This window comes from Fundulus heteroclitus, chromosome 6 (genome assembly GCF_011125445.2).
Source record: "Fundulus heteroclitus isolate FHET01 chromosome 6, MU-UCD_Fhet_4.1, whole genome shotgun sequence".
NCBI lineage: Eukaryota > Metazoa > Chordata > Actinopteri > Cyprinodontiformes > Fundulidae > Fundulus > Fundulus heteroclitus.
Genome location: NC_046366.1, coordinates 1,832,745 through 1,847,160, shown reverse-complemented (window position 1 = coordinate 1,847,160; position 14,416 = coordinate 1,832,745). Strand labels below are relative to the sequence as shown.

The 14,416-nt window shown below is 44.3% G+C and overlaps 1 protein-coding gene across 2 annotated transcripts in view; it reads right to left on the bottom strand.

The window, feature by feature from the left end:
• Positions 1-14,416, bottom strand: part of paxip1 (PAX interacting (with transcription-activation domain) protein 1) — a 28,010-nt gene that overhangs the window by 10,900 nt on the left and 2,694 nt on the right. For both annotated transcript variants that reach the window (XM_036137826.1, XM_036137827.1), the window contains exons 4-11: positions 13,934-13,997; positions 13,649-13,759; positions 10,976-11,051; positions 8,092-8,595; positions 6,455-6,564; positions 3,824-4,580; positions 1,675-1,769; positions 1,500-1,595 (exon numbers count right to left, since the gene is read on the bottom strand). In XM_036137826.1, coding sequence (XP_035993719.1) covers positions 1,500-1,595; positions 1,675-1,769; positions 3,824-4,580; positions 6,455-6,564; positions 8,092-8,595; positions 10,976-11,051; positions 13,649-13,759; positions 13,934-13,997 — 1,813 coding nt within the window. The remainder of the gene's footprint in view (positions 1-1,499; positions 1,596-1,674; positions 1,770-3,823; positions 4,581-6,454; positions 6,565-8,091; positions 8,596-10,975; positions 11,052-13,648; positions 13,760-13,933; positions 13,998-14,416) is intronic.

Genomic DNA, 14,416 nt, shown 5'->3' with positions numbered 1-14,416 from the left:
GCGCTCATTGGCCAAGAGGCAGGGTACAGCCTCGATAGGTCACCAGGTACCACAGGGCTCAAGCAAAACCTTTTATTCATTCATATATATTGCTAGATCGGACTTTACATGACTACGCCATCACACGCAGGCACCATTGCTATACATCGAGTCTAGAAACTATCAAACAAATAAATTGTTAAAAATAAATTGACAGCATGGTGATCTTTTTAGCACAGTGGGTATGCCTGCAGGGTTTCCCCTTCGTATTATAAGTCAAACAGGCTGCAAGGCTTTACTCACTCCCAAACATGGGGCATTTAAAACGCAACATAAAATGGTTAAATCTCCTGTCTGGGGGAAAAAAAAACCTCCTGGTCACTAAAAGCTAATGCTAGTTGGTATTAGCATGACAGACACTACGGTACCCAGGTATTGGGCTAAATTTGATAAAATATCGGATAAGAATTAGGAAAGCTATGCGATGTGTGCTCATTTTGCATTAGAGAAGCACGGTTTTGTGGACAAGACTGTGCACAGCAATGGCGCCTGTGTGTGCATGTTTATGGCTATCGGGGTCTATTTTACCGAATCCAATAATACAGGGGTTTTCAAATTCATTGAATGCGAGCCTCCCCTTGGAATAGGTAAAGATAAGAAATTCATAAATGCTGTTTTCAACAGCAGACAAACTGAACTAAACAGACGCCAATGTCAAACTGAACTCACGTCAACAGGAGACGTCAACTGAAATAGTAATAATAAAAAAGATAACCTAAATTTAACAGACGTCAACACATTCCATATTCCGATTTACTTTTTAGTCTAATTATACACAATTTAAACCTATTGCTGTTTTAACAAACAAGCATTTTATTAGATCTTATCTCTTATCTGATGTATTTCTGATGTTTGCCACTTTGTATAACCTTGTGTTAAAGTGCTCTTTAAATAATGATGACAATGATGATGATTACGATTATGGTTGAGAAGAGTTTATCCAGAGTTGAGCGCGCGCCAGACCGGTTTTGAGTGTTGAGAGTTGTCTCACTGCGCTCAAACTGAAGGCACGAATATTGCTACATAGTTTTACAGAGTTGAGCTGCAGCACTGTCTTCTTCTCCGCCTCCCCTGTAACTCTATGGCGCCCCCCCCCCCCCCAGGGGAGGCGAGCCTCGCCCATTGAAAACCACTGCAATAATATATATCAATGCTTTTTAATACAGTCATTTTGCTAAATTTCAACAAATGACAAATTTGCTCAGAAAAAAAATAATAATATCACAGCGACTGTGCGGATTTTATTATAAAATAAAAATGCAAAATGAGAAGAAAAGGAGAAAACGCTCAGCCTTTTTCTATGTTGGACAAAGTTAAACAGCAGAACGGTCCGACCTAAAAGCAGAGCGAGTTCTGCAGAAAAAACGCGTCTTCCATCTGTTCTCCAAAAAAAACAGGGCTGAATGTGGGATTGCTGAAGGTTCACACTGCGAGACTGGAGTCCCACAAAGCACTCCTACCTGTACATACATGTTGCTGACTTGACTTTCACACAGCAAGTGAGTGCAGCGGCTGGTCAGAGTAGGGTCAACAACACCTCCACATGCCTGGATAACCTAAAACAGAAGGTCGGGAAAACAACTTAAATGTAACATTGTTAACAAGCATTATGCCTCCACAGCAAAGAAGTCCTACCCTCTTCCATGTGGCCAGGAGCTGCTTGTCAGCCATCTGCTCAGGGTAGTCAGCAATAGCAAACACGCAGCCCAACAGAAAGGCGTCCTGTGGAACTGAGGAGAAAGCAGAACTTAGGCTACGTTCACACTGCAGGCCTTCATGCTCAATTCCCATTTTTTTGTGAAATCTGATTTTTTTTTGCGTGTCCGTTCACATTTAAAATATGCGCGACTTGTATGTGATCTCCTGTGTGAACTGCATTCATACAACTTAAGTGTCCCGCATGCGCAGTAAAGGACGCGAAGTGTGACGTCACACGTAGCAAGCGTGCTCAGTGTTTGCGGAAGTAAACATGGATTATAATGCTGCCGCGCATTTTGCGGTCATTCATTTATTTTCTAACCGGAGCTTTCTCTCCATTGACTGCTCTCCTCATTGTAGTCCGCTATGAGTGTCGTCTTTCTTCCCGCTTCTGCATGGCAGGACGCACAATAGTGACCTTTGTCGAGTATCGGCGACGTACAGGTCGGATAAATGCAACCTGGCCGTACAGCAGGGAAAGCAAAAATAATCAGTTTGACTGAAAATTTGTTCGAGTCAGCCCATATATTGCCGGGACCGTGGACATCATGCCACATTAGTTCCCTCATTAGCTTATTGTGCAAAGTCAGCTTTAACCAAATCTGGTAGTTTTACAATATGCAGTGACCATTCCTGTCTCTGTCCCACCTTCCAGCTTCAGAGCCTTGGTGTCATCTGGGACAGCCTCTCCATCCTCTCCTTCACTTTCCACATCCAGAACATCACATAGTTAACTTTCATCTCTGCAGCATCAAGTTCTTCCTTCACACTTTAGCCAAACTAGTCCACAGTCCACTTTACAGTTTCAGCTCCCTTCCCTCCCTGTCCTCCAGAAAACCTCCATAAACTACAACTAGTACAAAAGACAGCAGCTTCAACATTACATCATCTACTTCACACCTTAACATTAACTCCACTGGCTCCCTGTCACATTCAGTATAAATTAATCCTATGAACAAACAAGGCCGACCACAACCTGGACAATGCAGGACACATAACCAACACTATGATCACGTCATACATTTTAGTTTAACACAGATCTCACATTACAATAATCAGTCTCTGCTTTGCCCATTATTGCAGAGCAATTCAATATCACAACTCATGAGTTTATAAAAAGGCATCACTTAACTATTTTAAAGTGTAATAAAACTGCTAACTTTTAGCCCTGTGACTGAAACCTGTCCAGGATGGAACCTGTGTCCCTGCCTCTCGCTCACTGACTGCTGGAGAGTCACCAGACCCCCCCCCCCCCCCACGACCCTGTGTGACATCGAGCCGTTGAAGGATGGGATGTTAAATTATTTAAAAAGTTAAATAAAATTGCTCCAAGCTTATCAGAAAAAAACATAACTTGCTTTTAAATATGAACATTTTTAATTGGCAAAATGTTATTAAAGTATTGCGTATAGTTAAATATCGTTTAAGGTAATCTTGGCTGCTGCAGCGTGTCTGTCAGTCTTGGGTTGGAATAAAATGAGTCCATAGATCCACAGAGGGCTTTTTCAGCAGTTTCTAGTACGACTTGCTTCTACGACGTTGCTTCACATCGCGCTCCACTCCATGTAAAACTAAAAATGCTGTTTTTTTTTTTTTTTAAATCTTTTTGACGCAGCTTCCTTAATAATCTGTATGCATCTAAATCCTCATTATTTAACGAGTGTCCTGGTGCGCAGCGGCTCATGAAGTGGAAGATGCTGCATATTGACTGATAGCCGCTCTCACTGCAGCTCTGCGTTTTTTGGTTCAGAAAAGTGCAGGTGGATTTTTTTATTTTTTATTTTTCAAATGACGGAAATCCGTTGCAGCGACGGAGAACTTTAACCCCTGCCGTACAGACACAGGTCGCATTTGAAAACATATGAGCTGTGTTGTTCAGACTGTCATGAAATGATCAGATCCAGGTGGGCAAAAAAAAAAGAAAAGGGAATTGGGTCACTTCAGGCTGCAGTGTGAACGTAGCCTTAGGCTCTGATAAACTGAAGGGTCAGAGGTTAATCACAGCATTTAGTCCAGACTAAGGTAGCATTCCATTCTGGACAGAGAGGTGTGGTTAATAAGGAATTCTTCCTCTGGTTGTACTCACTGTCTTGGCCCAGCTCGTGTCCAAACAGCTGGGAGATGTGGGGGGGCTGCTGCAGCGGAGGGGGCAGCGTTGTGGATGTCGGCTGTTGATGATGCTGTTGCTGCAGGACCTGTTGGTTCTGATGCTGCAGAGTCTGCTGCTGATGATTCTGTAAGTGCTGCTTCTGCATCTGCTGCATGTGTTGCTGCTGCAGGAAATGCTGCTGCTGCTGCTGCTGCTGCTGCTGGAGATGCTGTTGGTGAAGCTGTTGCTGATTTTGCTGCTGCTGTAACATCTGCATGCGCTGCTGCTGCTGTTGCTGCTGCTGCTGCTGCAGCTGCTGTTGCAGCTGGTGCTGCAGCTGCTGGAGGCCCGGTCTCAGCAGCTGCTGAGGTCGCAGCTGCTGCTGGGAGAACATCTGCTGTTGGTGCATCTGCTGATGCTGCTGCTGTTGAAGGAACTGCTGCTGTTGCTGGGGCAACTGTGGGAAAGCTTGCTGTTGTGCAACTTGTGACTGCTGCTGCTGCAGCTGCATCATCTGCTGCTGTTGGAGGTGTATCATGGGATGCGGCTGTTGCTGCGGTAACTGCTGATGCTGCTGGCCAGCCTGATGCGACTGCTGTTGCAGGAGCTGTTGCTGCTGCTCTGCGGTGAGCGGCTGCCTGGGAAGCTTACTTTGACTAAACTGAGGAGGGTTGTTACTGTTCAGGGTCTGAACGTGGCCCTGATTGGTCTGTTCCACAGGCTTGGTCTGATTGCTAGCAAAGTTCTGGATGATCTGCAAAAAATAAATAAATAAATAGATAAATAAATCATAGAAGAATGTCAAGTAGTAGAGAAAACGTCTGACTAAGGTTTCAACAAGCTCAATGGTATCAGAGGTGGAACCTGATGGGTCTCAATGTGACTTTAATGGTCCTTCCCTTCCACATGCTGAGCATCACAGACGTTCTCTGGGCAGTTTCCCCAGAGGACTGGTTCACTTCGGTCGACTTGAGGGACGCTTATTTCCACGTGCACATAGCCCCGCGTCATTAGCGGTTTTTTAGTTCATTTAGTCCATTTTTAGTTCTTCCCTTTGGCCTCTGTCTCCCTGGGTGTTCGCCTGTTCTATGGTGTCTCCTCTGCAAGCTCAGAAGTTGAAAGTCCTCCCCTTCCTGGACAATTGGCCGATCCTTAACCCCCCACTCAGGGTCGGGACGCAGGCAACACACGTGTATTTGTCGGTCACCTCGAGCGGTTTGGCCTGAGCGGGAACCAGGAGAAGAGTCCCCTCCATCTCAGGTGATAAGTTTTCGTTGGTGTGGCCCTGGATTCAAGGACTATGACTGCTCCCCCCTTGCATCAGCATGTTGCAGCGCTCCCATGCCTCTTCCCCCAAGGTGGGACCTTTCTTTCCCAGCTGGTATTGGGGTAATATGGGTCCCAGGTGGGCCACACAATAAGCGATGCCAGGGCTCCTCCACACGTCAGCTGTGTGTTTGAAGGTATTTGACGCTTTGCGCCGTTCCAGGAGTGTTAATCCTATTCGTTGCCCAATTTCAGATGTTCTGGACTTCCTCCAAGAGCTTCTTGACTGGGGTCGGTCCTCCATGCACACTTAAAGTGTATGTTGCCGCTGTATCATGTTGGTCTTGGTCATCTGACACTTTAATGAGATTTTACAGGGTGAACCTGGCTTCTCCACATCCTTTGGATCTCAGTAAGGTGGGCAGTGCTTTCGTTGGTCTTTTTCTAGTTTGTAATACCTCAGGACTCTGTTGGTACTGGTCATGCAGTGCTTTAAGCACCGCCACTGGTGGCCAGTAGGGATGAAATAGAACGAAAGCTAAAACTTTAACAACGGTTCTATGAATCCTGGATGACCACCAGAGGGCTCAGTCCCTCTGTATTATCGTGCTTCCGCAAGAGGATTGAGGGACTGAGCTCAATGAGGTGTCACATGATTATATAGAGTCACCGGTATTTACGGGATCACACGTGACTTTGTTGACATTAGTTCTTGACCTGCGCATACACAATGATGATCATTGAGTGCTTTGAGCACCGCTTCTGGTGGTCAATAGGGATTTATAGACCCATAGTTATAGTTGAAATCTTCGTTTTCTGTACCGCGCTTTGGTTCTGTCTGCAAAAGGCGCCTTTAAACTTTACCCATTATTTCCCTTTTAACAAAACACTGCCCATAGTGAGACAGCAGCATGCTGTCTAAAGGAAATAAACACCGTATCACACATTGAATTTTAAATATTGGAATCAGAATAAAATCAGACACCTAAAACAAGGCAGATGACGGGCACCACCTCTAAACTCAACATGCCAATGGAAGATTTTCTCAGTCTATCAGTCAATGTACAGGATGACAATCCATCTCACTATAAACAAAAAAAAAAAACCTACTATTTTTTCCAACAACATTGGCTCAGAGATCGATACCCATCTAGCAAGTCAGACCCAACTCATCCTGCAAAGCAACCATATAAAGACACTGCAGCAGGACTTATGACATTTTCTTTGAGGGAACTCCAAACTGTTCTACTGCCTTCAGAATTCAAGCAGTCAAGAAAGTCAAACTGTAGGCTGACATTTAATCATCAAACATAACTCATGAACCACGTGTGAACCCTGAAACGATCCACTTTGATTTCTTACGTGTGCGACGCCGGGGCGATTTGCTGGCTGTATGTCAGAGTTGTTGGTGATGTTACGGAGCGTTCTCATAGTTGGGCTCCATCCGGGGATTCCCTCGGCGCCAGATACACCTAGTACAGGGGAGACGAAACCTTTATTAGCAGGTCTTCCTGTTAAGGACAACAGTCACATTAACTACAGGTGTCCACTGTTAACACACAAGAAAGGTATCTGCAAAAGCCTAGTGCAGGGTTTCCCCCAGCGTATTACTCAGGGGAAACTGCTACTAAGAACACTGCAAAAACAGACCTAAAAAATAAGTAAAATGTTATTAAAATTTGTGGTTTTGTCCTAGATTTGAGTACTTAAATAAGATGATCTGCCAATGGAATGAGTATTTTGACCCCTAAAATAAGATAATTAGACATCCTGCACTTGAAATAAGATTATGGAGAGTTGTTCATATTTTAAGTGCAACAATCTCATTCCATTGGCAGATCATCTTATTTACCTGCTCAAATCAAGGATACATTAATTTTAAGAAAATATTACTTTTTGTTTTTGCAGTGAAGGAAAAGCAAGGCAGCTTCTTAGTCAGGGTTTGTGCTAAGTAATTCTCAAATATTAGTACCTGGAATAGAATGTGCTGCTTAGTTGAAAACACAATTCTGCCGAACTTTATGTCCAATAATGGTGGTTCCTAGAGTCTCTAAAAGTAGAATGGGAAGCAGTTCCTTTAGCTATCAGGCTCCTCTCCTGTGGAACCAACTCCCAGTTTTGGTCCGTGAGGCAGACACCCTGTCTACTTTTAAGACTAATCCTAAAACTTTCCTTTTTGACAAAGCTTCTAGTTAGAGTGGCTCATGTCACCCTGAGCTACCTCTATAGTTATATAGATAGTTAGCTATAGGTATAGGCTAATGGAGGACGCCAGGGCCTATTTTTCTCACTCTGAGTTCTACTGTTCTCCAGTTTTGCATTGCATTACATTGAAATGACTGTTGTCATTTCAGCTTTTAACTTTTTGCTCTCTCTCTTTTTTCTTCATAGTAGGTACACCTGGTCTGGCGTTCTGTTAACTGTGACATCATCCAGAGAAGACGGCTCACCCGCTACTACCATCTAATGTAGAACAGATTACTAGGATCAATGTGTGCTTCTGTGCTTTTTTGTCTCTCTTAGTTGTGTCTCTGCTCTGTCTTCTGTAACCCCCAGTCGGTCGAGGCAGATGACCGTTCATACTGAGTCCTGGTTCTGCTGGAGGTTTTTCCTTCCCGTTAATGGGGAGTTTTTCTTCCACTGTCGCTTCATGCTTGCTCAGTATGAGGGATTGCTGCAAAGCCATGTACAATGCAGACGACTCTCCCTGTAGCTCTACGCTTCTCCAGGAGTGAATGCTGCTTGTCGGGACTTTGAAGCAATCAACTGGTTCCCTTATATAGGACATTTTTGACCAATCTGTATAATATGATTGAATTTGACTTTGTAAAGTGCCTCAAGATGACATGTTTTATGAATTGGCGCTATATAAATAAAATTGAATTGAATTGAATAACACACACACCCACAGACACACAGAGGCACACACACACACACACACACACACACACACACTCCTCTGAGGCAGCAGAAAGCTGAAGGGGTCTGGGTGTGCTGACCTTGCTGTGCAGCACGAGACTCTGCAGGTAACGCTCCTCCACTGCCAGGAACAGGAGGTACCGTAGCGCACAGGTTAATTAGCCCGCTGCCCGCAGAGGACACTGGATCTTTGCAGCTGGCCAGCCCGACCCGCCTCCTCGCCATGCCGCCGGGTATAGAAACGGCCGGCACTACAAATTCAGCCGGGGTCCAGTTAAGGTTGGTACCCTCCTTCTCTGTGGACGAGTCGTCGTCAGAGTCGTCGAACATCCTCTCACTGCGGAGCTCGGGTTTTCGAGGAGACGTGGGCGAAACGGAGTTGAGCCGTTTGGGTCCGGGCCGCCTGCGAGGGCTGGACTCCTCGCCGGAGGATCCGCCGCTGGACGGTCGGGAGTGCCGGGGGCTGTAGCTACCATTTGAATGAGAGCGCATGTCATACGAGTCTGCTTCGCTCTCCTCCTCCTCCTCCGGCTCCACATATGTGAGTCTGGGGTGATAAAGAGCCTCATCCTTCCTGCTTTTATCTAAAGAAAGCAGAAAAATAAAAAAATAAAAAAAGAAGTAAATGAGCCACAAGTCTAACAGCTGAATGAATGATCTGTAATCACAGGTGTAACTAGGTTGCAGTCCTATGAGTGTACAGTCAAATGAAAAAGTTTGGGCAGCCCTATTAATCTTAATTATTGTTATTTCTAAATATTTGGGTGTTTGCAACAGCTATATCAGTTTAATATATCTAACAACTGATGGACACAGTAATATTTCAGTATTGAATTAAGGTTTATTGGACTAACAGAAAATGTGTCATATGCATTAAAACAACATTTGACATGTGCAAAAATATGGGCACCTCAGCAAAAAAGAGACATTAATATTTAGCAGTGTTGCACCGATAGCGATACCAGTATGGGACGGGGCCCCGATCCAGCACTAAAATTGTGGTATCGGTATCGGCGAGTACCAACAAATAGAACACCGATACCATTTTGATGTTTGTATGTCACTTGAATGCAGCCTTCTCTCCCCCGACTAGTATTATACATGTTTTATAAGTTCATAAAAATTGCACTATTTTGGCATTAGAGCGCTAAAACTCAGGGTTTAAAAGAGATTATTCAATGATTAATATAATTTTATTGTCTTACTGTTGCCCTACTATTATACATGTTATAATTTCACAAATGTTGCACTATTTTGGCCTTTGAGAGCCAAATGTTTATTCAACTATTGTCACCCATTCCAGGCAGTAACAAGTTCTACTACCCTAAGTAGTATGAAGTTCTTCATATATACACACACACACACACATCAATTTCAAACAGATGGTATCGTATCGGCCAATACTGCACAGCCAGGTATCAGGTATTGGTATCGAGGCCAAAAAAATGGCATCAGCGCAACACTAATACTTTGTAGATCCTCCTTTTGCAAAAACAACAGCCTCTAGTCGCTTCCTGTAGCTTTTAATGAGATCCTGGATCCTGGATGAAGGGATTTTAAACCATTCTTCTTTGCAAAACAATTCCAGTTCAGTTAAGTTTGATGGTTGCAGAGCATGGACAGCCTGCTTCAAATCATCCCACAGATGTTCAATGATATTCAGGTTTGGGGATTGGGATGGCCATTCCAGAACATTGGAATTGTTCCTCTGCATGAATGCCTGAGTAGATTTGGAGCGGTGTTTTGGATCATTGTCCTGCTGAAATATCCATCCCTGGCGGAACTTCAGCTTCGTAACTGATTCGTGAACATTATTCTCAAGAATCTGCTGATATTGAGTGGAATCCATGCAACCCTCAACTTTAACAAGATTCCCAGTGCCAGCATTGGCAACGCAGCCCCAAAGCATGATGGAACCTCCACCAGATTTTACAGTGGGTAGCAAGTGTTTTTCCTGGAACGCTGTGTTTTTTTGCCGCCATGCATAACGCCTTTTTTTTATGACCAAACAACTTAGTCTTTGTTTCATCAGTCCACAGGACCTTATTCCAAAATGAAGCTGGCTTGTCCAAATGTGCTTTTGCATACCCCAAGCGACTCTTTTTGTGGCATGCTTGAAGAAAAGGCTTCTGTCACATCAGTCTCCCATACAGCTTCTCCTGGTGCAAAGTGCGCTAAATTGTTGAACGATGCACAGTGACACCATCTGCAGCAAGATGATGCTGCAGGTCTGTGGAGGTGGTCTGTGGGTTGTCCTTGACCGTTCTCACCATTCTTCTTCTCTGCCTCTCTGATATTTTTCTTGGCCTGCCACTTCTGGGCTTAACAAGAACTGTCCCTGTGGTCTTCAATTTCCTTACTATGCTCCTCACAGTGGAAACTGACAGTTTAAATCTGAGACAACTTTTCGTATCCTTCCCCTGAACGACTATGTTGAACAATCTTTGTTTTCAGATCATTTGAGAGTTGTTTTGAGGTGCCCATGATGAATCTTCAGAGGAGATTCAAACAGGAGAACAACTTGCAACTGGCCACCTTAAATACATTTTCTCAGGATTGGATACACCTGGCTATGAAGTTCAAATCTAAATGAAGTTACCAAACCAATTTTGTGTTTCAGTAAGTCAATGAAAAGTAGTTAAGGGTATTCAAATTTTGTTTTAATGCATATTGCACTTTTTCTGTTAGTCCAATAAACCTCAATTCAATACTGAAATATCACTGTGTCCATTGGTTATTAGATATATCAACTGCTGTTGCAAATACCCAAATATTTAGAAATAAAAATAATTAAGATTAATAGGGCTGCCTAAACTGTTCCGTATGACTGTACATGCTCATCGGTGTGCAGAAACATCAGGGATTTAACATAGGCCACTGAAAAAGAAATCTGCAGGCAGAGGAAGCATCTTATTATGATTTTCAGTAAATATATTTGCATCCATCAGGGTTCCAGGAGTCTACCTTTAACAGAATCCGTTATCCAGTCTGCCGTGACGATCTTGATGCCTGGGTGCTTCAGGGCACACTCGAACTTTGCCTGGAAACAAGCAAATCACAAGATGGAGGGTAGTATAATGTGTGATATAATATGTCATCAGAGCAGACAGATAACCGTTGCCACATAACACAAGTGACCACAATGACATTAGAATTCACAAGTACTTCCACAGGATTTGTTCCACTTGAACTTTTCCACATTTTGTCCGATCTTAATCACAAACCTCTAAGTGATGCTGAAGCATCTAATGGAGATCACAGGGCCCCGTGCAGGGCCCCATGCTGGGCCCCTTCTGTTTACTAACTGGGCAAACAGGTCAGCAGATGACAGTCAACTTGGGACTACCCTTCATCCTTCACTTCTACCCGCCAGGGACGTACGCTAGGATCCTGTTTCTTGGACTTCAGCTCGGCTTTTAAAACCATCAACTCAGTCATCCTCCACCAGAGTCTCACCAAGCTCACAGTCTGGTCCCCAGATTCTGCTGCTGACTGGCCGCAGTGAGGTGAGGCTAGGAAGCATCTTCTCCTGCTCGAGAACCATCAGCACCCTAGGGGTGCATTCTCTCCCCTCTCCTCTTCTCACACTGTACCTCACGTTACAGTGTGAGATTAGGGTGTGATACATTTGTCTTTTTTTTCTTCGTTCCTTAGCAATGCAAGGCCTCAGTCAATCGTTCCCCCAAAATGTTTGTTGATGTATGTGATGGACGGTTGTACTGGAACTGAAATTTCGATTACAATGCAAATTGTAGTTGACAATAAAGATTGATTGATTGATTGATTGATTTGTAGCCTCCAACAGGTTTGCTTCCAAATTAGGCATTTAGCTCCATTAGTCTTCCCGTTATCTCTTGAGTAGCTCCCTGCCCAGGTGTAGGAAAGCAGCATGGTGCCACAGTGTTTCATGTGGTTCAATGATTTGGAGAGTTAGCTTTCCACCACGTAGCTTTTTGCATGTTGGCCAAAGACCTGAGTGTTGTTGTCGTGTGGTCAGAGCACCTTCCTCCACATGTTTGTTGTGCCCTCTGCATGACAGGAGGCAAACTGCAGAGGCGTCCTCTAATGGCTGTTTCTTGGCAATTCAGCATTGCACACCCATTCAGAGCTCAGATTCAAAGGATTGCATGACCCTTGTCCTACCAACAGATTCTCCCACCTGAGCTGAGGATCTCTGCAGCTCCTCAACAGTTAACACTGGCCTTGAGGCTGCTTCCCTGAGTAATGCTTTCCTTGCCCAGACCGGCAGTTTATGCTAACGGCCATGTCTAGGTAGGTTTGTGGTTGTGTCATTAGCCCCATTTCCACTCCCCTTGTTAAACCGATCCGAGCCGAGCTCGGTCCGAGCTCGGATCAGTTAATCAAGCCGAGCTTGGTTCTGACGACCGTTTACACATCTATCTCGGTTCCTTGGTTTCCTTGCCTCCTAGTGACGATCGGCGGGCGGTACTACTGCTCTCTGGGATTGAAGGAGGGACCGAGCAAATCAAAATGGCTGCGCCCGTAACATTCAGGAAGTTATGCTTGGTATTAATTGTGATACGTCTTTGTTTGCGGAGAGTCAGGTGAAGACGGCAACTTTTGGTGGATTTACTTGACAGAGTCGGCTTTTGGGAAGTGGATAAGACAAACAAACGTCTAATAAGGATTTACAGACACAGGAAACAACGACAGACGCTGAGCTCCATCACACTGCTAAGCAGAATCATCACTGGAAATCTTGTGTCACGGGAGGGAAGCTAGTATTTTTATGAATGTCTGAAATGTCAGCTGACTGTAAGAAGATGACGCGGTCTGCTCATGCGCTCTTTGCTATCAGAGAACCGGGCCACTGAAAAACCGAGCCGAGCCCACCTATTGAACTGGGCTACATTTAGCGTGGTCCGGTTGTGTCTGACTCGGTTCAGTTCAGTTTGCGTTCCATTTACACTCGATAGTTATCTCGGTTACCGAGCTTGGACTGGTCTCGGCACGGTTAAAAAGGGGTAGTGGAAACGGGGTGAGTGTTTCTTTAAAATAGGCAAGATGATATATGGCCCTCTCTGTTTAATGATCTATGCTACAGGTTGTAGCGCTTATCAACTTTGACAACAGCTATGTATGCAAGTAACCTGCTATTTCTACAGGAATCCTCCCATTAACTGGTGACTGACAATACTAAAGAACTTCATCTGATCCTCAGTGGAGTTCCCTAACTGCATTTATTTCTGCTCAGAGTTCAAAGAGCCAGACAGTTTTACCACAAATAGTAGAGTAGCAGAAGGTCGATGACAAAAGTGGTGGCCTAGTGGTTAGAGCATCGCACTTCTGTCATGGGGGTTCTAGGTTCAACTCCCACAGGTGGTGGGTTGAATGTGGAAAACAAATTTCATAGGAAAGTATTTTGCAATGACAATAAAAGGTGATCATTATAATTATTACGAGCCGTTACAGTGTTGACAACTAAATTAACAATATACATGACCCTGCAGCAGGATAATCAGGGACATCAGCCAGCAACTCCTCCAGGAGGAAAGAACTAGCATCCACTGTGGATCTTGAATGTTCGGTGACTTTCCGGTTAAGAGTCACCACACATGAAACATCGTTAATGAATCGTTCATGCATGTGAAAACGGCGAGCAGGGTGTGCACTTACGCCTTTTGGCTCCTTCACCACCAAGTGGGTGACCTTCTTGTTTAGGTTCAGCTGACATTCACCACCATAAAAGGTAAGGAACGCCCACAGGGCATTCAGGTCGTCTTGAAGCTGTGTACAAACACACACACACACACACACACACACACACACACACACACACACACACACACACACACACAAACTTTAGGATTAATACAAACCTTCTGCTACATGGAGAAAAACAAGGGACAAACCAAAGCAACACTGAACTGTCGTACTGCTATAAAAACTAAAAATACTTACCCTGGGAAGACAAGCTGTCACACCAAAAAATATCTGTCCTGATTCTGGAGAGAATCCAGTCACTCTGGAGTTTCCACAGTCACAGAAAAACAACTGAGGTAAAAATGCAAGAATTAACTGATCTTTTAAACTACAGAAAGTTCAAAAATGTTTAGATCCTCTTAGGCTACGTTCACACTGCAGGCCTTGATGCTCAATTCCGATTTTTTTGGGAAATCAGATTTTTTTTGCGTGTCTGTTCACATTTCCAAATATATGCGACTTGTATGTGATCTCCTGTGTGAACTGCATTCATACACTTAAGTGTCCCGCATGCGCAGTAGAGGACGCGAAGTGTGACATCACACGTAGCAAGCGTGCTCAGTCTTTTTAGCCAACCTCTTTGGCATAGGCAGGTTCACCGTTAGTGACGTTTGTCAAGTATCAATGACGTGTAGGTAGGATGAATGCGACCTGGCCGTACAGACACAGGTCGCATTTGAA